Genomic DNA, 24,449 nt, shown 5'->3' with positions numbered 1-24,449 from the left:
AGGAGAAATGCTTGAACCCAGGAGGCGGTGGTTGCAGTGAGCGGAGAGATGCCACTGCACTCCAGCCTAATCAACAGAGCGAGACTCTGTCTCAAAACAAAAGAAAGAAACATAATATTTACCTGTCTCTACAGATAGCTAGCCTATAGGTGTATGTAAGTAGGTGAGTGGGTAGGTAGACAGTTCCATGGATATCCCATAGTCTGCAGCTAGACTTCTGCTCTGAGCACAGACTATCCTGGTATGCCTTGACTCCATATTCCTGGGAAAGCCCTCGACTGAGGCCATAGGGGTCTTGGGAGGTGCAGGGGGTAGGGTAGTTGAATTCCAGGGCTGTTCCCTGAGGGCACTGGGCAGTAATTGGGGCATGGGATGGGCATGAGGGCCTCGGTCCCTAAACATTGCTCACTCCACCCCAAGGCCCTCAGCTGCCAGCATGCGGATGCCTCGCTTCTCCAGCAAGACAGCGACCACGCTTCTCCTGGCACAGACCATCTGCCTCCTGCTCTTTGTCGTCTACCAGCCAGGGCCCTCGTCCCCCGCAGAGACAGGCAGCAAGCGTGTACATGTGCTGGTGCTGTCCTCATGGCGCTCGGGTTCGTCCTTTGTGGGCCAGCTCTTCAGCCAGCACCCTGATGTCTTCTACCTGATGGAGCCCGCGTGGCACGTGTGGACCACCCTGTGGCGGGGCAGCGCCACAGCGCTGCACATGGCCGTGCGCGACCTGGTGCGCTCTGTCTTTTTGTGCGACATGGATGTGTTTGATGCCTACATGCCACAGAATCGAAACCTGTCCGCCTTTTTCAAGTGGGAGGTGAGCCGCGCGCTGTGCTCGCCACCAGCCTGCAGCGCCTTTCCCCGAGGTGCCATCAGCAAAGAGAACGCATGCAGGACTCTGTGCACACGGCAGCCCTTCAGCCTGGCCCAGGAGGCCTGCCGCTCCTACAGCCATGTGGTGCTCAAGGAGGTGCGCTTCTTCAACCTGAAGGTGCTCTACCCGCTGCTCAGGGACCCCGTGCTCAACCTGCATATTGTGCACCTGGTGCGCGACCCGCGAGCGGTGCTGCGCTCCCGGGAGGCGGCGGCCCAGCTACTAGCACTTGACAGCGGCATTGTGCTGGGCACACACGGCAAGTGGGTGGAGGCCGACCCTCACCTGCACCTGATGCGGGAGGTGTGCCGCAGCCATGTGCGTATCGCCGAGGCCGCCACACTCAAGCCGCCACCCTTCCTGCGCGGCCGCTACCGCCTGGTGCGCTTCGAGGACCTGGCACGGGAGCCGCTGGCAGAGATCCGGGCACTCTACGCCTTCACTGGCCTGAGCCTGACGCCACAGCTGGAGACCTGGATCCGCAACATCACCCACGGGTCAGGGATCGGCAAGGCGTTTGAGGCTTTCCAGACTTCCTCTAGGAATGCGCAAAACGTCTCCCAGGCCTGGCGCCACGCCCTGCCCTTCACCAAGATCCGCCACGTGCAGAAGGTTTGCGCCAGTGCACTGCAGCTGCTGGGCTACCGGCCTGTGTACTCTGAGGATGAGCAGCACGACCTCACCGTGGATCTGGTGCTGCCACGAGGCCCAAAACACTTCAGCTGGGCGTCCTCTGACTCTGAGAACTCTGGACCCTAGAGCAGTCCCTGAATTGCGGTCGCCAGGCCCAGGAGGCGACTGCACGGTGGAAAGGGAGCTGGGGCGCACAGGGAAGCAGGTCCCTACTGTTAACCGGGAGTCTGGGGTCCTCCCCTGAAATAGGCAAGGACTGCACGTTTCTTTCTCTCCTGATTCTGGTTTTCCATTGAGTCCTCTGTAGCTGCCTTCTCATCAGGTGCTCTCTTCATGGAAAGCAACTCTTGCCTCTGCCTCTCTGGGAACAGGGAGTAAGTTCTGCTACATTAAATTAAATATGTTCCTGGCCAGGTATGGTGGCTCACACCTGTAATCCCAGCACTTTGAGAGGCTGAGGCAGGTGGATCACATGAGGTCAGCCTGGCCAACATAGTGAAATACCCTCTCTACTAAAAATACAAAAATTAGCGGGGCGTGGTAGCACACACCTGTAATCCCAGCTACATGGGAGACTGAGGTGGCAGAATCACTTGAACCCAGGAGGTGGTGGTTGCAGTGAGCCAAGATCTCACCACCACACTCCAGCCTGGGTGACAGAATGAGACTCCATTAAAAAGAAAATTTACATTTGCTCAAAAATCCTGTAATCTAATGAACTGTAACCTCATTTTTTTTCTCATCATTATTTTTTTATTGTGTGATTCCATTTATTTAAAGCTGAAAAAAACAGAAAAACGAGTCTATGGTGGTAGAGGTCAGAATAGGAGATAACTTTGGCCACGTGCAGTGGCTCATGCCTGTAATCCCAGCACTTTGGGTTGTTTGACCAGTTTGTGGAAACTCCTAAAATGAGTGTACTTCTGTTTCTTGGCATTGTCACCCTATAGCCATTACATGATAGTCTTCCTGGCCGGGCACAGTGGCTCATGCCTGTAATCCCAGCACTTTGGGTTGTTTATTTGACCAGTTTGTGGAAACTCCTAAAATGAGTGTACTTCTGTTTCTTGGCATTGTCACCCTATAGCCATTATATGATAGTCTTCCTGGCTGGGCACAGTGGCTCATGCCTGTAATCCCAGCACTTTGGGAGGCTGACGCAGGCAGATCACTTGAGGTTAGGAGTTCGAGGGAGGCCAGTGCAGGTGGATTGCCTGAGGTCAGGAGTTCGAGACACAGCCTGGCTAACATGGTGAAACCCCGTCTCTAACTAAAAATACAAAAAATTAGGTGGGCACTGTGGCATGTGCCCGTAATCCTACCTACTCCAGAGGCTGAGGCAGGAGAATCGCTTGAACCCAAGAGGCAGAGGTTGTAGTGAACCAAGATCGTGCCAGTGCATTCCAGCCAGGGTGACAGAGCAAGACTCTGTCTCAAAAAACAAAAAGGGGGATACTTTGTAGGGAGGATTTGACTGGGATGTAGCCTCATTTAATATGTAAACAAAATACAACCCAATGTGAGATTATATTCTTGTAAGAAGAATGGAGTCTCCTCCAATCATAGCAGCCAGCTTTCAGCCAGGGACAGACGTCACAGTGACCATCTAGATGTGTCCAAATAAGACAAAGGCTGAGCTGTAACCAATCAGGCTATACCCAATGCCACTTCCTTTTCTGTTTATGAACACTGCTTGTCTGTGGTTGCTTGGTGGAGGTCTCTGAAACCTCTGTAATGCAGATCTCTCATTGAATGGAGTGAGTTTACATCAAGCTGTTTTGTAGTGAACAGGGGCCCTTAATCACCATCATCCCTGGAACAAAGACTTACCAGTTGTACTCAAATGCTGTTGAGCTATCTTTATTGCATGGACTTTGAGTTGTTTATTTGACCAGTTTGTGGAAACTCCTAAAATGAGTGCACTTCTGTTTCTTGGCATTGTCACCTTATAGCCATTGTATGATAGTTTCCCTGGCTGGGCACAGTGACTCATGCCTGTAATCCCAGCACTTGGAGGCTGAGGCAGGCAGATCACTTGAGGTTAGGTGTTCAAGACCAGCCTGGCCAACATGGTGAAACCCTGTCTTTACTAAAAACACAAAAACTAGCCGGATGTGGTGGTGCATGCCTGTAATCCCAGCTACTCAGGAGGTTGAGGCAGAAGAATCACTTGAACCCAGGAGGTGGAGGTTGCAGTGAGCTGAGATCTCACCACTGCACTCCAGCCTGGGTGACAGAGCCAGACTTCATCTTAAATAGTAATAATAATAGGCCAAGCGTGGTGGCTGAAGCGTGTGATCCCAACACTTTGGGAGGCCGTGGCAGGTGGATCACTTGAGGTCAGGAATTCAAGACCAGCCTAGCCAAAGTGGTGAAACCCTGTCTCTTCTAAAATACAAAAGTTAGCCAGGCATGGTGGCAGGCTTCTGTAATCCCAGCTACACAGGAGGCTGAGGCAGGAGAATGGCTTGAACCCGGTAAGCGGAGGTTGGGAGGTTGCAGTGAACTGAGATCACACCACTGCACTCTAGCCTGGGCAACAGAGCAAGACTCCCATTCAAAAAAAGTTTTTTTAATAGTAATAATAATAATAGTCTCTGCTTCGTTGTTTCCCCTGGGAAGTCTTACATGCTCCCTATGCAGCCATTCTTTATACATCAACTGGTCTATTAGAATAACAAAAACATGGCCCTGGGCAGTGGCTCATGCCTGTAATCCCAGCACTTTAGGAGGCTAAGGCAGACGAATCACAAGTCCAAGAGTTCAAGACCAGCCTGACCAACATGGCAAAACCCAGTCTCTACTAAAAATACAAAAATTAGCCTGGTGTGGTGGTGCATTCCTATAATCCCAGCTACTCAGGAGGCTGAGGCAGGAGAATCGCTTGAACCAGGAGGTGGAGGTTGCAGTGAGCTGAGATCTCACCACGGCACCCCAGCCTGCCTGACAGAGTGAGACTCTGTCTCAAAAAAAAAAAAAAGAACTAAAATATTAAGAAAGCATAAAGAGGCCGGGTGCAGTGGCTCATGCCTGTAATCCCAGTACTTTGGGAAGCCAAGGTGGGAGGATCACTGAGGTTGGGAGTTCAAGTCCAGCCTGATCAATATGACAAAATCCTGTCTCTACTAAAAATACAAAATTAGCTGGGCATGGTGGCACATTCCTGTAATCCCAGCTACTCAGGTGGCTGAGGCAGGAGAATCGCTTGAATCCACAAGGCAGCGGTTGTGGTGAGCCGAGATCATGCCATTGCACTCCTGCCTCAAAAAGAAAAAGAAAACATAAAGAATCATCCAGCTAAGATGAAATTGTGAATTGTGAATTGTGAATTGTGAACTCAATACTGAAACAAAACAAGTCCAGTACGATGGTGACAGAAAATGAGGTCAGGGCCCAAGGCTTTGGTCAGCCTCTCAGTTTTGAGAGGCTGACCAAAAAGCAGAGATGTTTAAATTCAATTAAATTTTGGCCCAAAGCTGCTGCCAATACCTGTTGAACTGCAACCTAACTTAGTATTTACATAAACCGCCTCCCAACTGAGACTATATTCTTGCATCAAACAGCTGAGTCTCAGCAAGTCACAACAGCTGTGCTTTAACCAGTCGCAGGCTGCCAGCTGATCAGACTTGTGTCCAGATAAGGCAAATGCTGAGCTGTGCCCCATCAGACCGTTTCTGTGTGTTACTTCAATACATTTGGCCTGCCCATGTTGCTGGGTGGAGCACTCCGAACCTTAACTGGTTCAGGATGCTGCCTGATTCATATATTTTCTTTGCTCAAATAAAGTCTGCTTAATTTAATTCACCTAATGTTTTTCTATTAACAGTCCTGATGACTTGGCGGCGACCCAACTCCTTCTTTCCCCTCAACTCTCTCCTCTCTTGGAATGCATCCTGCAGCAGCTGAAAGGGGTGCCCCGGGCGCCACTGGGAGCAAAATCTGGTGATAATGCTTCCAAACATCCCACGTGCACAACACACATGCACCTCCTCCACACACACACACTCACTCACTCACATGCACACACAGCCTGGACTCTGTTCTCCTTATGGCCCTGGACCACACTCCATCAAAGCCTTTGACCTTTATATTCCTCTCTGTCTTCAGTGAGAAAGAGTTGTATCAGACCAGACGCAGTGGATCATGCCCATAATCCCAGCACTTTGGGAGGCTGAGGTGGGTGCATCACTTGAGGTCAAGAGTTCAAGACCAGCCTGGCCAACATGATGAAAACCTGTCTCTACCAAAAATATAAAAAATAAGCTGGGTGTGGCGGTGCATACCTGTAATCCTAGCTACTTGGAAGGCTGAAAGGGGAGAATTGCTTGAACCCGGGAGGCAGAGGTTGCAGTGAGCTGAGATTGCATCACTGTACTCCATCCTGGGTGACAGAGCGAGACTCCATCTCAAAAAAAGAAAGAGGTATATTAGCCTTGAAGCTGAAACCCACTGGAGGATCCTTTGAGCTTTAGATGCCTCTTGTCTTGTGGTCTCCTCCTGGACTCTGTCTACTCTACCTCCCAGGAGGCCACATCACCTTGTCCAGATAAGGTAAACGTTTGAAATTTGTTTTTTTGAGACAAAGTCTCACTCTGTTGCCCAGGTTGGAGTGCAGTGGCACCATCTCGGCTCACTGCAACTCCCTATCCTGGGTTCAAGCCGATTCTCCTGCCTCAGCCTCCGGAGTAGCTGGGATTACAGGCGTGTGCCACCACACCCGGCTGATTTTTGTGTTTTCAGTAGAGAGCATTTCACCATGTTGGCCAAGCTGGTCTCAAACTCCTGATCTCAGGTGATCCACCCGCTTCGGTTTCCGAAAGTGCTGGGATTTTAGGAGTGAGCCACCGTGCCCGGCCAGATGAACCTTTGATTTGTACTAACATGAAATAGCCTACCTACAGAAATGAATTTAATAATTCACCTGTGTGATACAGATTAGAGTTTATAACCTACAGAAATGAATTTAATAATTCACCTGTGTGATACAGATTAGAGTTTATAACCTACAGAAATGAATTTCATAATTCACCTGTGTGATACAGATTAGAGCTTATAACCTACAGAAATGAATTTAATAATTCACCTGTGTGATACAGATTAGAGTTTATAACCTACAGAAATGAATTTCATAATTCACCTGTGTGATACAGATTAGAGCTTATAACCTACAGAAATGAATTTAATAATTCACCTGTGTGATACAGATTAGAGCGTATAACCTACAGAAATGAATTTAATAATTCACCTGTGTGATACAGATTAGAGCTTATAACCTACAGAAATGAATTTCATCATTCACCTGTGTGATACAGATTAGAGCTTATAACCTACAGAAATGAATTTCATCATTCACCTGTGTGATACAGATTAGAGCGTATAACCTACAGAAATGAATTTAATAATTCACCTGTGTGATACAGATTAGAGCGTATAACCTACAGAAATGAATTTAATAATTCACCTGTGTGATACAGATTAGAGCTTATAACCTACAGAAATGAATTTCATCATTCACCTGTGTGATACAGATTAGAGCTTATAACCTACAGAAATGAATTTCATCATTCACCTGTGTGATACAGATTAGAGCTTATAACCTACAGAAATGAATTTCATCATTCACCTGTGTGATACAGATTAGCGCTTATAACCTACAGAAATGAATTTCATCATTCACCTGTGTGATACAGATTAGAGCGTATAACCTACAGAAATGAATTTCATCATTCACCTGTGTGATACAGATTAGAGCTTATAACCTACAGAAATGAATTTCATCATTCACCTGTGTGATACAGATTAGAGCGTATAACCTACAGAAATGAATTTAATAATTCACCTGTGTGATACAGATTAGAGCTTATAGACTGCAAGCTTGAAAAGCAAACTCAGAGGGGAAGGGACTTTTCCAAGGTCACGTGGTAAGGAGGATTAAAGGAAGAAAGGGATTTTGCTGTGGGGCTTCAGTAGGGACAAGAGGGTGACGCAGGCTTGCAGAGACCTGCTCCTGGGTGAGAAGGGGCAGATGTTCCCTTTTTTTTTTTTTTGAGACGGAGTTTCACTCTCATTACCCAGGCTGGAGTGTAATGGCGTGATCTCGATTCACCGCAACCTCCGCCTCCTGGGTTCAGGCAATTCTCCTGCCTCAGCCTCGTGAGTAGCTGGGATTACAGGCACGCGCCACCATGCCCAGCTAATTTTTGTATTTTTAGTAGAGACAAGGTTTCACCAAGTTGACCAGGATGGTCTCGATCTGTTGACCTCGTGATCCACCCGCCTCGGCCTCCCAAGGTGCTGGGATTACAGGCGTGAGCCACCGCGCCCGGCAAGATTTTCCCATTTTAATTGCTTTAGGGGGAAGAGCAGGCAGAGTTATGGCCAGGGACACAGTTGAGAGATAGAGGAGGCTGTGAATGCTGAGACCAGAGCTTATCATCTTGGACAAGCCTGGGGGGAGGCAGTAAGTGGGAAAGGTGAGAGGGGACTGGGGAGGCCCGGGCAGCAAGCCAGGCATAGGGAGTGGCAGAGCAAGAGTGGGGCAGCAGGATCAGTGCCTGGAAGGCAGGGGCGGCCGGTCATGTGGAGTGGAACTCATCAGGCTTGCTGGGAGGTTGGAAGGGATCTGGGCTGGATCTGTCTTCCATTGGTTCTTCTGGTCCAGGCCCTGGAGGAGAGCAGAGGAAGATCCTTGCCTTTGAGCCATACCACCTAGCTCTGGTGGCAAAGAGGCTTAGTAAAGGGATGCTGGGTGTGTAGAGGGCTTAGTCCCGAGCTCAGGAAATGAGAGCCAGTAAGTGCCCAGTACATGTTTAAAAGAAAAGCTTGGGGCCTGGCGCAGTGGCTCACACCTGTAATCCCAGCACTTTGGGAGGCTGAGGCGGGCGGATCATGAAGTAGAGATGGAGACCATTCTGGCCAACATGATGAAACCTGGTCTCTACTAAAAATACAAAAAATTAGCGGGGTGTGGTGGTGTGCACCTGTAGTCCCAGCTACTCAGGAGGCTGAGGCAGGAGGATTGCTTGAACCTGGAAGGTGGAGCTTGCAGTGAGCTGAGATAGCGCCGCTGCACTCCAGCCTGGTAACAGAGCGAGACTCTGTAGAAAGAAAAGAAAAGAGAAAGGAAAAGAAAAGAAAGGAAGAGAGAGGAAGGAAAAGAGAAGGGAAGGAAGGAAAGAAATAAAAGCTCACAGAACCCCTGGGAAGAACAAGGAAGCTGAATTAGCCACATAAATGAACTCAGATCACACTGGAACACAGAGCTGGTCTGGGAAGTGTGTTGGCTGCCACCAGAACTTCTGACCCTGTTACCTGTGAAATGAGGCAGCTACCCTCATGGTTGCCATCAGCTGCCGGGAGGAATGCTTGTGGTCACCAGCTTCTGATTCTCATCCTGGCTTTGACCACAGATTGGGGGAACCTGGATTGTGGAGCTACATCCTATCCTCCCTGCAAAGCCAGCAGGGCAAGGGGGATCTGGCATTTTCTGCTTTACGTGGAGGAAGCACAGATACATTAGCCTTGGAGCTGACCCCCACTGGAGGACCCTTCCAGCTTTACAGGCTTCAGCCACACAAATCCTGCATCTTTCCCTGCTGACAGTAACAAGGGCAGAGCGTTTACAGCCACAAATGAAGCAATGGGTATTCTACAGCTTGAAAGATCGGTCTCTTCAGGCTGCTGTAGCAAAATACTTCAGACTAGGTAACTAATAAGTAACAGAAATTTATTTCTCACAGGCTGGGAAGTCCAAGGTCAAGGAGCCAGTGGTGTCTGGTGAGGGCTGGCTTTTTTTTTTTTTTTTTTTTTTTTTTGAGATGGAGTCTCACTCTGTCACCCAGGCTGAAGTGCAATGGCTTGCTCTCGGCTCACTGCAACTTCCGCCTCCTGGGTGCAAGCGATCCTCCTGCCTCAGCCTCCTGAATAGCTGGGATTACAGGCATGTACCAGCACGCCTGGCTAATTTTGTATTTTTAGTAGAGACAGAGTTTCTCCATGTTGATAGGGTGGTCTTGAACTCCAGACCTCAGGTGATCTGCCCCGCTTGGCTTCCCAAAGTGCTGGGATTACAGGCGTGAGCCACTGCACCCAGCAGAGGACTCCCTTTTTCACGGACAGTGACTTCTAGCTGTGTCCTCCTGTGGTAAAAGGACTGTGGCAGCTCTCTAGGGCAGTTTTATTTTATTGAGACGGAGTTTTGCTCTGTCACTCAGCCTGGAGTGCAGTGGCGTAATCTTGGCTCACTGCAACCTCTGCTTCCCAGGTTCACGCGATTCTCCTCCCTCAGCTTCCCCAGTAGCTGGGATTATAGGCACTCACCACCAAGCATGGCTAATTTTTTTGTATTTTTACTAGAGACAGGGTTTCATCATGTTGGTCTAGGGACTTTTCATAAGAGCAATAATCTCACTGAAAAGGGTTCCATCCTCATGACTGAATCACCTCCCAAAGGCTGCACTTCTTGGTACCATCACTCGGGAGGTGAGACTTTAAACGTATGAATTGGAGGGGACGTTCACACCACAGTAGAGAGGCTGGGATCACATAGCTTTGTGGGACTGGGATTCCAGTTGACATATTTGACGTCAATGCTTGTGCTTCTACCGAGTAAACTGTACTGGGGATGAGGATGAACTGTTGCAAGTGATCTCACGACAATCTTGGAAGATCAGATCGTTTGCTCCTGGAAACAACATGGATCTCTAAGGGTGAGGGAGCCCTCTTTGGCATTGGCTATAAACATCTCAAGGACCAGGACCTTGAGGGATTTTTGGGCAGTTGACAGGGGCATTGGGCCCTTGCTGATGCCCCTTCATGCATGTGTCTCACCACTGCCCTACCCACCCCCTGTCCTGACCTGGCCAGTAGGAATAAAATAACCTGCAGTCCCTGTCATGAAGGAGTCCACTGTCTTGTGGAGGAGTCAGCCTAGGAACAGACAGTCCGAGTCGATGTGGTCTGTTCAGGCAACCAGGGATGGACAAGAGGCTCATGATGTCAGAGGCCAGGGACAGGGAGAGGCTGATAGCTAGTGGAGTCGAGGAGGCTTTGATGGGGACTCAGAGCCCAGCCAGACAGTGGTATCCCATAGGCTTCATTTGACCCTGATTGGGTCACAGGTTTTACTGATGGCCGCAATGAATGGCCTCTCTGTATCCACGTCCTTGCTATATGACTCATCCATTCTCTCCTGACTCCCAAGGTGCTACTTCAGGGATGACTGGCTCCCAGATCTGTCCCCTGCACACGGGGCACTGTGAGCAAGCCTCAGGGTGAGCCCCAGGTAAGCTCGTGGTAAGCTTTGGTTGCTCTGCATCAGAGCGAAGCAGGCATTCTGGACAAGCCTCCGGTGAGCCCAGGTCTCCTATACTTTATACACACTGAGCACGCATCTGGTTGCACCTCTGGGCCCACTGGGCTGCAGGCCAGCCTGAGATCAACCTAGATCAGGTTTCAAGACAAAGAGAGTGGCCTGGTTGGCTGGGGACAAAAAAGCCAAAGCTGGGGACTCAGGGGAGGCAGATACTCTTGTCACATATACATTGTCACTCAGGGATTATAGTCCTGACAATGAAATTTTATTACTGGAGATTGCCCAATGCTGTAATAGGGCAAACACTTCTGGATTGGTGTGGGGATGACTGGACTGAGGGCCACAGTTAATGGCTCATTGTATCAACACTTTGCTACGTGACCATAGCTCCTGCCATCAAGAGGTGGAGTCTCTTTCCTGCCTTTGAATCTGTGTTGGTCTTGTGACGTGCTTTGGCCAGTAGAATGTTGCACAAGTCCCAGTGTGTCAGTTTTGAGCTTGGCTTTGTAGAAAAGGCCTTATGATCTCTTCCCATCTTAGTTTTACCCGTCTTAGCTCTAGCCATCTTGGGTTTCAGCTGGAGGTCTGCTGTGGTTTGAATGTGTCCCCCAAAGTTCACATGTTGGAAACCTGATCCCCAATGCATCAGTGTTGGGGATGTAAATGAAAAGTAGGATGGGCACGGTGTCTCACACCCTGCACTTTGGGAGGCCGAGGTGGGTGGATCATGAGGTCAGGAGTTCAAGACCAGCCTGGCCAAGATGGTGAAACCCCGTCTCTACTAAAAAATACAAAAATCAGCCAGGTGTGGTGGTGGGTGCCTGTAATCCCAGCTACTCCAGAGACTGAGGCAGGAGAATTACTTGAACCCTGGAGGCAGAGGTTGCAGTGAGCTGAGATCACACCACTGCACTCCAGCCTGGGTGATGGAGCAAGACTCCATCTCAAAAAAAAAAAAAGAAAATGGAAAGTGATTAGGCCATGATAAGGGCTCTACTTTCTTGAATGGATTAGTGTTGTTTTGTCATTATTTCAGGAGTGAGTTTGTTATCTTGAGAGTGATACCTTATAAATGAGGGAGTTTGTACTCTTTTTGTCTCGGTCCCTCTCTGTGCCCTTCCATCATATGATGTCTAGCAACATGGGAACACAGCGAGAAGGTCCTCGCCAGATGCTTGCTCCCCAATCTTGGGTTTCCCCCAGCCTTTAGAAGGGTGAGCCAATAGATTTCTCCTTATTATCAATTACCTAGTCTCTAATATTCTGTTACAGCAACACAAAAGGGACGAAAATAGGCTCCTTAACAAAAAGATTCACAGACAGAAGTTTGTTTGTTTTGAGATAGTGTCTGGCTTTGTGGCCCAGGCTGGACTGCAGTGGTACCATCTCAGCTTACTGCAACCCCCACTTCCCGACTCAAGCACTTCACCCACCTCAACCTCCCAAGGAGCTGGGACTACAAGCATATCACTATGCCAGGCTAATTTTTGTATTTTTGGGGCTACACGTGTTTTATCACGTAGCCCAGTCTGATCTCTAACTCCTGTGCTCAATCAATCCACCTGCCTCAGCTTTCCAAAGTGCTGCAATCACAGGAGTGAGCCACCCAAGAACAGTTCCTTAACACATGCAGCATCTGTCATACAGGATAAGCCTAAATGAAAAGTAACAACACAGTAGCTCAGAACACTGCCTTATACAGCGTCTTCCAAAAGACACAATAAATTTATAGAGAAATAACAGGACAAAAGAAAGTTTTAGGCCTCCAAAGGTGAGAAACTGTGCAAAGGTAAATATCCGAGAGGAAGCTGGTGCAGAAGGATTTGTCTGCAGTGCCTCTCTGGTACCGCCTCTGGCTGGGCAGAGTTAAGGGTTGTCTCCAGTGAAGAACTTATACTGTGCCTTAGCCAGAAAAGCGGGAGGGAAACCTGACCTTTTCCTGTAGTCTGCTTCTTTTTTTTTTTTTTTTTTTTGAGATGGAGTTTTGCTGTTGTTACCCAGACTGGAGTGCAATGGCATGATCTCGGCTCACCGCAACCTCCACCTTCTGGGTTCAAGCAATTCTCCTGCCTCAGCCTCCTGAGTAGCTGGGACTACAGGCACGCACCACCATGCCCAGCTAATTTTTGTATTTTTAGTAGAGATGGGGTTTCATCTTGTCGACCAGGATGGTCTCGGTTTCTTGACCTCGTGATCCACCCGCCTCGGCCTCCCAAAGTGCTGGGATTATAGGTGTGAGCCACCGCGCCCAGCCAGTCTGCTTAATTGCCCTCAGCTGACAATCTGACAGTACTTTTTATGTGAAATAGGTATAATCTGGATCGACACCTCTGCTTTCTTCCACCTGAAAAGAACCTGCTTGCTGCTGCTTTGCTTCTGACCTCCGCCTCCAGCACGGAGAAAGCCCAGGCCAGCCTGCTGGACAAGCAGGGACCGTGAGAAGGAGAGTTTGGGTGCCCCAATACAAGACATCCTAGACCAGCCAGCTTCTCACCAGCCCCAGCTGATCAGCACACAGCCACTTCTGCTACCTTCTGCTGGCCAAAGTGAGTAGGGCTCACTCAGATTCAGAGGTGGACGGTCCACCGCTTGACAGAAGTAGCTGTAAAGATATATGAGCGAGACCAGCTGAGTCCAGCACTGCCAGCCAAGTCGAAGATTTTAGGACCAGCCACACAAGTTCGGTGACCACACATGGCCAGTGGCTCCATAGTGGACAGTGGCAATCACACTCCTCATTCTCATTACATTTGTATACCGTTCTGGCCCTGAGATCTTTCTATGTCCGCATATGACTAAGGTACTCTGCAAGAGAAGAGCATCTACTTCATCTTTGTATCCTGTGGAAGCCCAAAGAGACAGCAGAAGTTTTGACTTTTTAGTTGATCCTATACATTCAAGTTCCCAGTGTCTATCAGACTATGTCAGATGCAAGAGAGACTTACAAGGGCTTCCGTTACCTAGCTCAGAGCATGTGCTCAGGGCTCTTGAACCCTTCTCTTGGTTACATATGGTTCAGATAACATTGGCCACTTCTTAAACATTAGATTCGGCTGGGCACGGTGGCTCACGCCTATAATCCCAGCACTTTGGGAGGCCGAGGCAGGCGAATCATGAGGTCAGGAGTTCGAGACCAGCCTAGCTAACATGGTGAAACCCCGTCTCTACTAAAAATACAAAAAATTAGCTGGGCATGGTGATGGGCATCTGTAATCTCAGCTATTCTGGAGGCTAAGGTGGAAGACTTGCTTAAACCCAGGAGGTGGAGGTTGCAGTGAGCTGAGATCGTGCCACTGCACTCCAGCCCAGGAGTGCTAAACTCCTTCTCAAAAAAAAAATTAGTTTCTCATGGCTTGATTCCTGGGAAGCATTACTCCTCCCATTTTAAGAGGGCAGCCATTGAGTGATTCAATGAGTCAGGCCCAGGATCAGGCCCCAGGGACACAGTAAGGGACAGAGTACACATAGCCCTTGCTCTTGTCCAGGTTACAGACACTCAACAAACAGTCAAACAGATTAAACATGCAATTATAGGTTTCAATTATGCTCTAAGCAAAAACAAAGCCAGGGACAGTGACTCACACCTGTAATCCCAGCACTTTGGAAGACTAAGGCAGGAGGATTGCTTGAGGGCGTGAGTTCAAGACCAGCCAGGCAAATGAATCTTGTGGGATACTGCTGTCAGGCTGGGCTCTGAGCCTGCATCAAAGCCTTCCTGGACCCCACTAGTAAGAACCCATCTCTACAAAACATTTTTAAAAATTGGCTAAGCATGGTGGTACACGTCTTGAGTCCTAGCTAGTTGGGAGGCTGAGGCGGAAGTGTTGCTTGAGTCCAGAAATTCGAGGCTGCAGTGAGCTATCAGGTAGGTAGTGAGTTCTCCCCACACCCTCTGCTGAATGATCTCACTCATCACATGCCACTGCATTCCAACCTGCATGACACAGCAAGAGATCTCTAATTTAAAAAAAAGGAAAGAAAACAGGCTGAGACAAAATAAACCGGGCGTGGTGGCACATACCTATAATCCCAGCTACTTGCAAGGATGAGGCAAGAGAATCTCTTGAACCCAGGAGGGGGAGGTTGTGGTGAGCCGAGATCACACCATTGCACTCCGGCCTGGGCAACAAGAGCAAAACTCCATCTCAGACAAAAGAGTCTGGGTGAGGTGGCTCACACCTGTAATCCCAGCTCTTTAGAAGGCCATGAAAGATGGATCACTTGAGACCAGGAGTTTGAGACCAGCATGGCCAACTAGGCGAAACCCCAGCTCTACTAAAAATATAAAATATTAGCCAGGTGTGGTGGTGCCCACCTGTAATCCCACTGCTTGGGAGGCTGAGACACAAGAATCACTTGAACCTGGGAGGTGGAGGTTGCAGTGAGTCAAGATCATGACGTTGCACTCCAGCCTGGGTGACAGTGAGACTCCCTCTCAAAAAAAAAAAAAAAAAAAAAGAGCAGCAGCTAGGCACAGTGACTCACACCTGTAATCCCAGCACTTTGGGAGGCCAAGGTGGGCAGATCACAAGGCCAGGAGTTCAAGACCAGCCTGGCCAACATGGTGAAACCTTGTTTCTACTAAAAATACAAAAATTAGCTAGGCATGGTGGTGTACACTTATAATCCCAGCTACTTGGGAGGCTGAGGCAGGAGAATCACATGAGGTTGCAGTAAGCCTAGATCACACCATTGCACTTCAGCCTGGGCGACAAGAACAAAACTCCAGCTCAAAAAATAAAATAAAAAGGCCCTAGAGAGCTTCCACACCCTTTTACTCTATCAAAGTAATTCTTTTGTCAGACATATTTCCTAGGTTTGGGGTGGGATGCACTCCAGCCTGGGTGACTGAGCAAGATTTTGTCTCAGAAAAAAAAAGATAGTGGAGAATCAAAATGACAATTCTCCTGCCTCAGCCTCCCGAGTAGCTGGGACTACAGGCACGTGCCACCACGCCCAGCTAGTTTTTTTTTTTTTTGTATCTTTAGTAGAGACAGGGTTTCATAGTGTTAGCCAGGATGGTCTCTATCTCCTGACCTCATGATCCTCCTGCCTGGGCCTCCCAAACTGCTGGGATTACAGGTGTGAGCCACCACGCCCAGCCCAGGATTGCACTGTTATCCCTAAGGTAACTTATTCTATTGATCAAAGTATTGGGTCAATATGTGTTAACTTGCTTAGACTAGTGCAGTCTTAATTTAGGTTGTTCAGAGGTTGAATTATACTCTGAGGTCACCAAACCAACATTTTGTTGTTGTTGTTGTTGAGATGGAATCTCTCTCTATCGCCCAGGAGTGCAGTGGCACAATCTCGGCTCACTGCAACCTGCGCCTTGTGGGTTCAAGTGATTCTTCTGCCAGAGCCTCCTGAGTAGCTGGGATTACAGGCGCATGCCACCATGCCCAGCTAATTTTTGTATTTTTAGTAGAGACAGGATTTCACCATGTTGGCCAGGCTGGTCTCGAACTCCTGACCTCATGATTTGCCTGCCTCAGCCTCCCAAAGTGCTGGGATTACAGGTGTGAGCCACCACATCTGGCCCCCAGCAAAATTTTAATGCAGGGGTGTTGTGAACTGTACGCGAGTCCAGGAATCTCATCCAGCGAGAGGGTCCCAAACCTGGAAGAGAGCGTGTGCGGAAAAAAAGGAGAAAGAAAAGAGCGGGGTCTGGAGGACTGGATGGGCTATGCCTAACCAGCAATTTTATTTGTGCAGTAGGTTCCATTATATACTTTTCTACTTAATGTTGTTTACGTCAGATCAAAGCATTTCTCAAATAACAAAAGAAACAGAAAACAATTCTGGGGAACTAGTAAAAGGAACAGATACTGATTTAAAAGGTCAAGGGCAAAGTAGGTGATGCTGATTATCAATATTATCAGTACACCCAGTAAATACTTAACAATTGTAAATACTGAAGTGAATATTTTACAACTAATGTAGCAAGGATCCAAAAATGAACACAATGAAGCTATAAACCATAAGGAACCGAAAGTGGACACAATGCCTCCCAAGTCCTCATATCCATAAAGTAATGTCTGTTAATTATTTTGAACAGCATAGTCCCTCTCTCGGTTCCTGCTTTCCCTCAGCTCGACTCCCCCAACCAGGGATCTGTGTCCGGGCTCAAGCTCACCGTATGGCGAGGCCCATTTCCCAGGGGCCTCACACGGGAGCAATCCCCACAGTTCTCCCTCACAGGGGTAGTAGGCTAGGGCCTGTAGGCTTGTTTGAGTTTTTATTTGCATTCATGAATTAAAGCTCCATAGGGTCTTCTTGTCTTATTTGTTTATATCAACCTCTTCACAGATAGATTACTTTTAATCAATTTCACTGACTAAAAGTAAGAGACAGCTGAACCCTCATGTGGCCATTCATACAGGTCCCTATTTAGGGAACAAGTGATTATGCTACCTTTGCAGGGTCAGGATACCGCAGCTGTTGAGCATGTCACTAGGCAGGCAGTGCTTCTAATACTGGTAATACTAGAGGTGATGCTTTTGGTAAACAGGCGGGGTAAGATTTGCTGAGTTCCTTTCACTTTGTAATCTTAGAGCATACCTGTGTTGAATCAACCGTGTAAATAATAGGGTGTTTATTATATTACTTATTAATATTAGGCTGCTAACTGCCAGTGGATTATTCTGATCTAATGTAAGCTTATGCAATAGAGAATATCTTCAGGTTACTTATATTAACATTATTGCTTCTATTAAGTAACAGATAAGTCCAATGTGATGTTAGGAGTTCAGTAGAGTGATTAGAATTTAAAATAGTTAGATGTTGAGCTTGAACACTTTCTTTTTTTTTTTTTTTAAGACAGAGTCTCACTCTGTCACCCAGGCTGGAGTGTAATGGCACGATCTTGGCTTACTGCAACCTCCACCTCCCTGGTTCAAGCGATTTTCCTGCCTCAGCCTCCCAAGTAGTTGGGATTACTGGTGTGTGCCACCATGCCCAGCTAATTTTTGTACTTTTAGTAGAGATGAGGTTTCACCATGTTGGTCAGGCTGCTCTCGAACTCCTAACCTCAGGTGATCCACCCGCCTCTCCCTCCCAAAGTGCTGGGATAACAGGCGTGAGCCACCATGCCCAGCTGAACACTTTCTTAATTGGTGGTTGCTTTTGGGCCAATTATGGTATAATATTAGTTACTCTGTGTAGGAATATTTTTTCCTAGGGTCTAAAGAGCTGTTCCTTTTTAGACTAACAGTTAAATTTACAGGAAGATTAAGTAATTCTGTGGCTAAGTTTAAAGTTGAACTAAGATTCTACCTTGGACAACCAGCTATCGCCAGGCTCAGTAGGCTTGTCACCTCTACTCATGAATCGTCCCACTATTTTGCAACATAGGTGGGTGTGCTCTTTCAGCAGTTCTTGGGTAGCTCGTCTGGTTTCGGGGGACTTGGCTGTGGTTCTCTGTATAAAGTTATTTCTAGTTAGTACATCGTGCAGAAGGTATGAGGGTTTGTCTTTGCTTTTTCATGCTTGATTCAGTCAGTTCTTTGATCTTTCCCTAACGAAACTATGTGTGTTGCACCAGGGTAAAAATTTCTATTGCCTATACTTTTGTCTAAGGTAAATGGTTTGATTAAGATGGTTTGATAATATTTTTAGCGAGGTTTGGGGCTAGAGCTGCCTCAGAGTGATCAGGTCGTGATGAAATCTTCTGAGTGTAAGCCAGATGCTTTGAGTTAAGCTATACCTTGGCTTGTCCAAGCACACTTTCCAGTACGCTTGACATGCTCCAATGTCTCTCCTCTGTATGTGTATGGAAAATTATCAGTATGAGCGATTTAGAGTAGTATTCGAGGAGGGTGATGGGCGGTGTGTGTGCTTCATGGCCTTATTCAGCCAAGCGCTCTGCTCTGGGTTTACTGCTAAATCCTTAGATTTCATAAAACGTTGTCGTGAGATTTTCTGGGTGTGGAAAATCTAGCCCATTTCTTGCCATCTCATGAGCTACACCTTGACCTAACGTTTTTTATGTGTATATCTGTGCTTACTCTGTAACCTTTTGAAGGTTTGCTGAAGATGGTGGTATAAAAGCAAGAGGTGGCGAGGTGCATCGGGTTTATCGATTATGCAGCGGGCTCCTCAAAGCACGGCCAGCTCCTTTGAGTTTTAAGCTGCTGTTTGTAGACCTTTGGTGAATACTTTTGTTAATGTAACTATTAGAGTTTAGAGCTAAGCATAGTGGGGTATCTGATCCCACTTTGGGTCTTAGCTATTGTGTCTGCAGGGTATTAAAGCCACTTTCATAGTATATTTTATTTCAGCTGGAGTTTTTTCACAACTTAGATGGAGTTTAGCTTTATTGAGGGCAGCCTTTAAACACTCTTTACCCTGAGTTCTGTGAGCTTGGGTTAATTGTATGGCCGCAGTGGCTGGCACAAAATTAACCAACCCTAGATATCAGTATAGCTTAGGTAAACTTTTTTTTTTTTTTTTTTTTTTTGAGACAGAGTTTCACTCTTTTTACCCAGGCTGGAGTGCAATTGTGCGATCTCAGCTCACCGCAACCTCTGCCTCCTGGGTTCAGGCAATTCTCCTTCCTCAGCCCCCTGAGTAGCTGGGATTACAGGCACGCGCCACCATGCCCAGCTAATTTTTTGTATTTTTAGTAGAGACGGGGTTTCACCGTGTTGACCAGGATGGTCTCGATCTCTTGACCTCGTGATCCACCCGCCTCGGCCTCCCAAAGCGCTTAAGTAAACTTTCGTTTTTGCTGAAGATGTATCACTTCTGTTTCCCTTGGGGGTGTGGTTGAGCAAAGTGTTTTGAGCTGCATTCGTGCGTGCTTGATACCTGCTCCTTTTGAGCTGGGTGTTCTAGAGGGCATTTTCACTGGGGGTTGCTTGCAGGTATAATCTTTCTAAGAGCTAATAGAAAGGCCAGGACCAAACCTACCTGTTTATAGGGTTGTGTGAACCCATCTAGACATTTTCAGTGTCTTGCTTTGAATGATTAAGCTATATTAACTGCATAAATACTTAAGTATAAAATTTAAATATGAGGCCAACAGTGGCTCATGACTGCAAATCCCAGCACTTTAGGAGGCCGAGGTGGGCAGATCACCTGAGGTCAGGAGTTTGAGAACAGCCCGACCAACATGGAGAAACCCTGTGTCTACTAACAATACAAAAAATTAACCAGGTGTGATGGCGCACACCTGTAATCCCAGCTACTTGGTAGGCTGAGGCAGGAGAATCACTTGAACCCGCGAGGTGGAGGTTGCAGTGAGCTGAGATCATGCCACTACACTCCAGCCTGGGCAGCAAGAGCAAAACTCTGTCTAAAAAAAAAAAAATTAAAATATGAGAAGATAAGATGTAAGTATAAATAGGTGTTTACAGTTCTGGGAATTCGAGGTCTTTACGGTTGAATTGGCAGAGGTTTAGCTGAGAGGATTACTCATAACTAGAGTATAATTGATTTAGAATATGGTGTGTGGGGTAGCGCTTTCAGAGGGATATGCACAGGGCATTATATTAGTATTAGGGTGGAAGTTTAATTATTTTGTGTATTATATAAAATGGAGGCTTAATTTAGTAGGAGGGTCTTAAGGTTTTTAGGAAAATTGCATCAGTAGAGGGGTAGTTGTTGGGGGTATTCATGGTTAAAATATGATTTCTGGACTGTGACTGGGTTGCATTTTAGTCTCGTTTTTGGAGTTGGGCAAGGGTACATTTACCTAAGTTGATGATAAAGTCAAAGATGGGGGGAGGGGAGGTTTGTGGATTTAATTAGAAATCGTTCTTGAAATTGAGAACTATTTCGATGTCATGTGAGTGAAACCGAAATCATTCCCAATTTCAATGAGAGTGAAATTAGTGAGTGAGACCAGCCTGGTTTCGAAATCCTGACCTTGAGTGTGATCTGCTTGCCTTGGCATCCCAAAGTGCTGGGATTATAGGAATGAACTGCCGAAACGGGCATGTGCCAGGCTGGAGTGCAGTGGCACGATCTCAGCTCACTGCAACCTTCACCTCCCAGGTTCAAGTGATTCTCCTGTCTCAGCCTCCTGAGTAGCCGGGATTACAGGTGTGTGCCACCAGGCCCACCTTATTTTTTTGGGTATTTTTAGTAGAGATGGGGTTTCATCACGTTGGCCATGGCTGGTCTCAAACTCCTGACCTCAAATGATCCACCTGCCTCAGCCTCCCAAAGTGCTGGAATTACAGGCATGAGCCACTGTGCCCAATGGTTTCTTCCACTTCTAACAGTCTCTGCTAGTCTGGGAAATGTACCAAAAATACAGCATGGTTAAAGGTCAGTATTTCATGACCTTTTATGTACTTCCTATTTTTGTTTTAGATAGGTTTCTTGGTTGATGAAAAACATCAATTGTAGTGGTAGGGAACCGGCACAAGGGAGCTTCCTAAACAGAGGCGTCAAGAGAGAACACTTACAGGCTGGGCGTGGTGGTTCATGACTGTAATCCAGCACTTTGGGATCCCAAGGCAGGTGGATCGATCACGTGAGGCCAGGAGGTCAAGACCAGCCTGGCCAACATGGTGAAACCCTGTCTCTACTAAAAATACAAAAATTAGTCAGGTGTAGTGGCAGGCGCCTGTATTCCCAGCTAATTGGAAGGCTGAGGCAGGAGAATTGCTTGAACCCAAGAAGTGGAGGTTGCAGTGAGCCAAGAACGCACCACTGCATTCCAGCCTGGGCAACAGAGCAAGACTGTGTCTAAAAAAAAAAAAGAAAGAGATAAGGGAGAGAGAGAGAACACTAATAAACAATTGTGCTAATGTTCTTGAATTAAAAGGAAAACATTGTGTAATGTGTACACAAGCATCTTGAATTTAAAATAATTAAGGTTTTGAAAAATCATTTCCCATGCAGATATTGAAGGTGTGGGTGCATGGCCTTCCAGCCTCCCTCACTTGGCTGCTGCCCCATCTGAGTCTCATTTCTTTATAGCAGAATGATGGAAAAAAGCTGTCAGCTCAAATCATTTTGCCACATGCCAAAAAGTCATACAGAATCTGAGATGCTGGAAAGTATCTGTAAATCACAGACCTTTGCAATACGACTAACATGACAGAATGTTTCCACATCATTGGCTTGCTAAGTACCTGGGCCATCTAAAAGGCTTCTGTTCTTTTTACTTCTAAAATAAAGAATAATAAGGCCAGGAACCATGGCTTCACCTGTAATCCCAGCACTTTGGGAGGCTGGGGTGGGCGGATCACCTGAGGTCGGGAGTTCTAAACCAGCCTGACCAACACGGAGAAACCCCATCTCTACTAAAAATACAAAATTAGCCGGGCATGGTAGTGCATGCCTGTAATCCCAGCTGCTCAGGAGGCTGAAGCAGGAGAATTGCTTGAACCCAGGAGGTGGAGGCTGTGGTGAGCCGAGATTGTGCCATTGCTCTCCAGCCTGAGCAACAAGAGGGAAACTCCATCTCAAAAAAAAAAAGAATAAAATAGATTTGAAAGTTGTATGTAAAAGAGTGGAGTGACCAGATGAAGTGGCTCACGCTTCTAATCCCAGCACTTTGGGAAGCCAAGCCAGTCTGATCACTTGAGGTCAGGAGTTTGAGACCAGCCTGGCCAACATAGTGAAACCCTGTCTCTACTAAAAACACAAAAATTAGCTGGGAGTGGTGGTGGGTGACTGTAATCTCAGCTACTTGGGAGGCTGAGGCAGGAGAATGCTTGAACCCAGGAGGCGCAGGTTGCAGTGACCCTAGATCAAGCTACTGCACTCCAGCCTGGGTGACTGAGCAAGACTTTGTCTCAGAAAAAAAAAAAAAAAAAAAAGATAGTGGAGAACCAAGATGACTATCACCATAGTTAATAGTTTTTTATTTGTTTGGTTTTTGAGACAGAGCTTCACTCTGTTGTGCAGGCTGGAGTGCAGTGGCTCCCGTTACAGGGATGTGCCACCACGCCTGGCTAATGTTTTTTGTATTTAGTAGAGACAGGGTTTCACCATGTTGGTCAGGCTTATCTCGAACTCCTGACCTCAAATGATCTACACACCTCAACCTCCCAAAGTGCTCAGACTGCAAGCATAAGCCACCGTGCCCAGCCCCATTGTTAACGTTAAAAATGACATTTCAGATACTCAAACTAAGCTAAACAGAAACTTTAGTAGGCTATTGGTCATGTTTTAAAAAGTTTTTAAGATATGTTTCATATACCATGAAATTCATTTAACTGTGCAATTCAATGATTTTAATATATTTTCACAGTTGTGCAATCATCAGACAAGATCTCAGTGTGCCGCCCAGCATAGCCTCAACCTCCTGACCTGAAACAGACATCCTGTGTCAACCTTTCTAAGTGCTAGGATTATAGGCATGAGCCACAGCCGCTGGTCAATCACCATTTCTTTCTTTCTTTTCTTTTCTTTTTTTTTTTTTTTTTTTGAGATGGAGTTTCACTCTTGTTACCCAGGCTGGAGTGCAATGGCGCGATCTCGGCTCACCGCAACCTCTGCCTCCTGGGTTCAAGCAATTCTCCTGCCTCAGCATCCCGAGTAGCTGGGATTACAGGCACGCGTCACCATGCCCAGCTAATTTTTTGTATTTTTAGTAGAGACGGGGTTTCACCATGTTGACCAGGATGGTCTCGATCTCTTGACCTCGTGATCCACCCACCTCGGCCTCCCAAAGTGCTGGGATTACAGGCTTGAGCCACCGCGCCCGGCCTTCTTTTCTTTTTTTTTGAGACACAGTCTTGCTCTGTCACCAGGCTAGAGTGCTGTGGCTTGATCTCGGCCCACTACAACCTCTGCCTCCCAGGTTCAAGCAATTCTCCTGCCTCAGCCTCTCAAGTGGCTGGGATTACAGGTGCCTGCCACTGTGTGTGGCTAAATTTTTTTTTTTTTTTGTAGTTTTTAGTAGAGATGGGGTTTCACCATCTTGGCCAGGCTGGTCTTGAACTCCTGACCTCTTGGTCCACCCACCTCAGCCTCCCAAAGTATTGGGATTACTGCGCCCGGCCTCAATCACCATTTCAAAGTGAGTGCTTTATTTTTGGTTATGACAGTCACACAGATGTATTAAGTGTTTCTTTCTCTTATTCCTTCTCTTGGGTACATGAAGAGCACTTGGTTCTCTCCAGCTCTGTTTCATCTGTATTTTAAACGATTCTTTCTTGGTCTGTTGTCTTTGTTATTTTTCCTTAAACATGTACTAGTGAGGCAATTTGGTTTTCCCCCTTTTCTTTGCTCTCTTTTTTTCCATTTTGTATTCGCCTTTAAAGTTTATTTCCTGTTTTCTTTTCCTTTTCGGTTTAGAGACAGGGTCGCAGTACCTCACCTAGGCTGGAGTCCAGTGGCACCATCATGGCTCACTGCAGCTTGGAGCTCCTGCACTCAAGCAATCCTCCCGCCTAAGCCTCCTAAGTAACTCGGACTACAGGCCTGCGCCATCACACCTGTCTAATTTTTAAATTCTTTTTTGTAGAGACAAGGTCACACTAGGTTGCCCAGGCTGGTCTTGAACTCCGGGCTTCAAGTGATCCTCCTGCCTTGGCTTCTCAAAGCCCTCAACTTTATCTTTTCTTTGAGAGATAAGGTCTCACTCTGTCACCTAGGCTGGAGTGCAGTGGCATGACCGTAGCTCACTGATACCTCAACCTCCTAGGCTCAATCCATCCTCCTACCGCAGCC

The 24,449-nt window shown here is 47.2% G+C and overlaps 1 protein-coding gene across 4 annotated transcripts in view; it reads left to right on the top strand.

The window, feature by feature from the left end:
* CHST5 (carbohydrate sulfotransferase 5) overlaps positions 1–14,801 on the top strand; it is a 47,325-nt gene extending 32,524 nt beyond the window's left edge. For 3 of the 4 annotated variants that reach the window (XM_035282537.3, XM_008986227.5, XM_054248628.2), the window contains one exon: positions 421–4,322. In XM_035282537.3, coding sequence (XP_035138428.1) covers positions 437–1,630 — 1,194 coding nt within the window. In that variant the 5' untranslated portion in view covers positions 421–436 and the 3' untranslated portion in view covers positions 1,631–4,322. Of the gene's footprint in view, positions 1–420; positions 4,323–13,126 lie in introns of those variants that run through there. The other variant, XR_013530179.1, reaches the window with a different exon arrangement.
* The last annotated feature ends 9,648 nt before the right edge of the window (positions 14,802–24,449 follow it).

The sequence above is a fragment of the Callithrix jacchus genome, chromosome 20 (genome assembly GCF_049354715.1).
Source record: "Callithrix jacchus isolate 240 chromosome 20, calJac240_pri, whole genome shotgun sequence".
In the NCBI taxonomy this organism is placed as follows: Eukaryota; Metazoa; Chordata; class Mammalia; order Primates; family Cebidae; genus Callithrix; species Callithrix jacchus.
The sequence above is the reverse complement of the archived record's forward strand: the minus strand, read 5'-3'. Positions and strand labels throughout refer to the sequence as shown.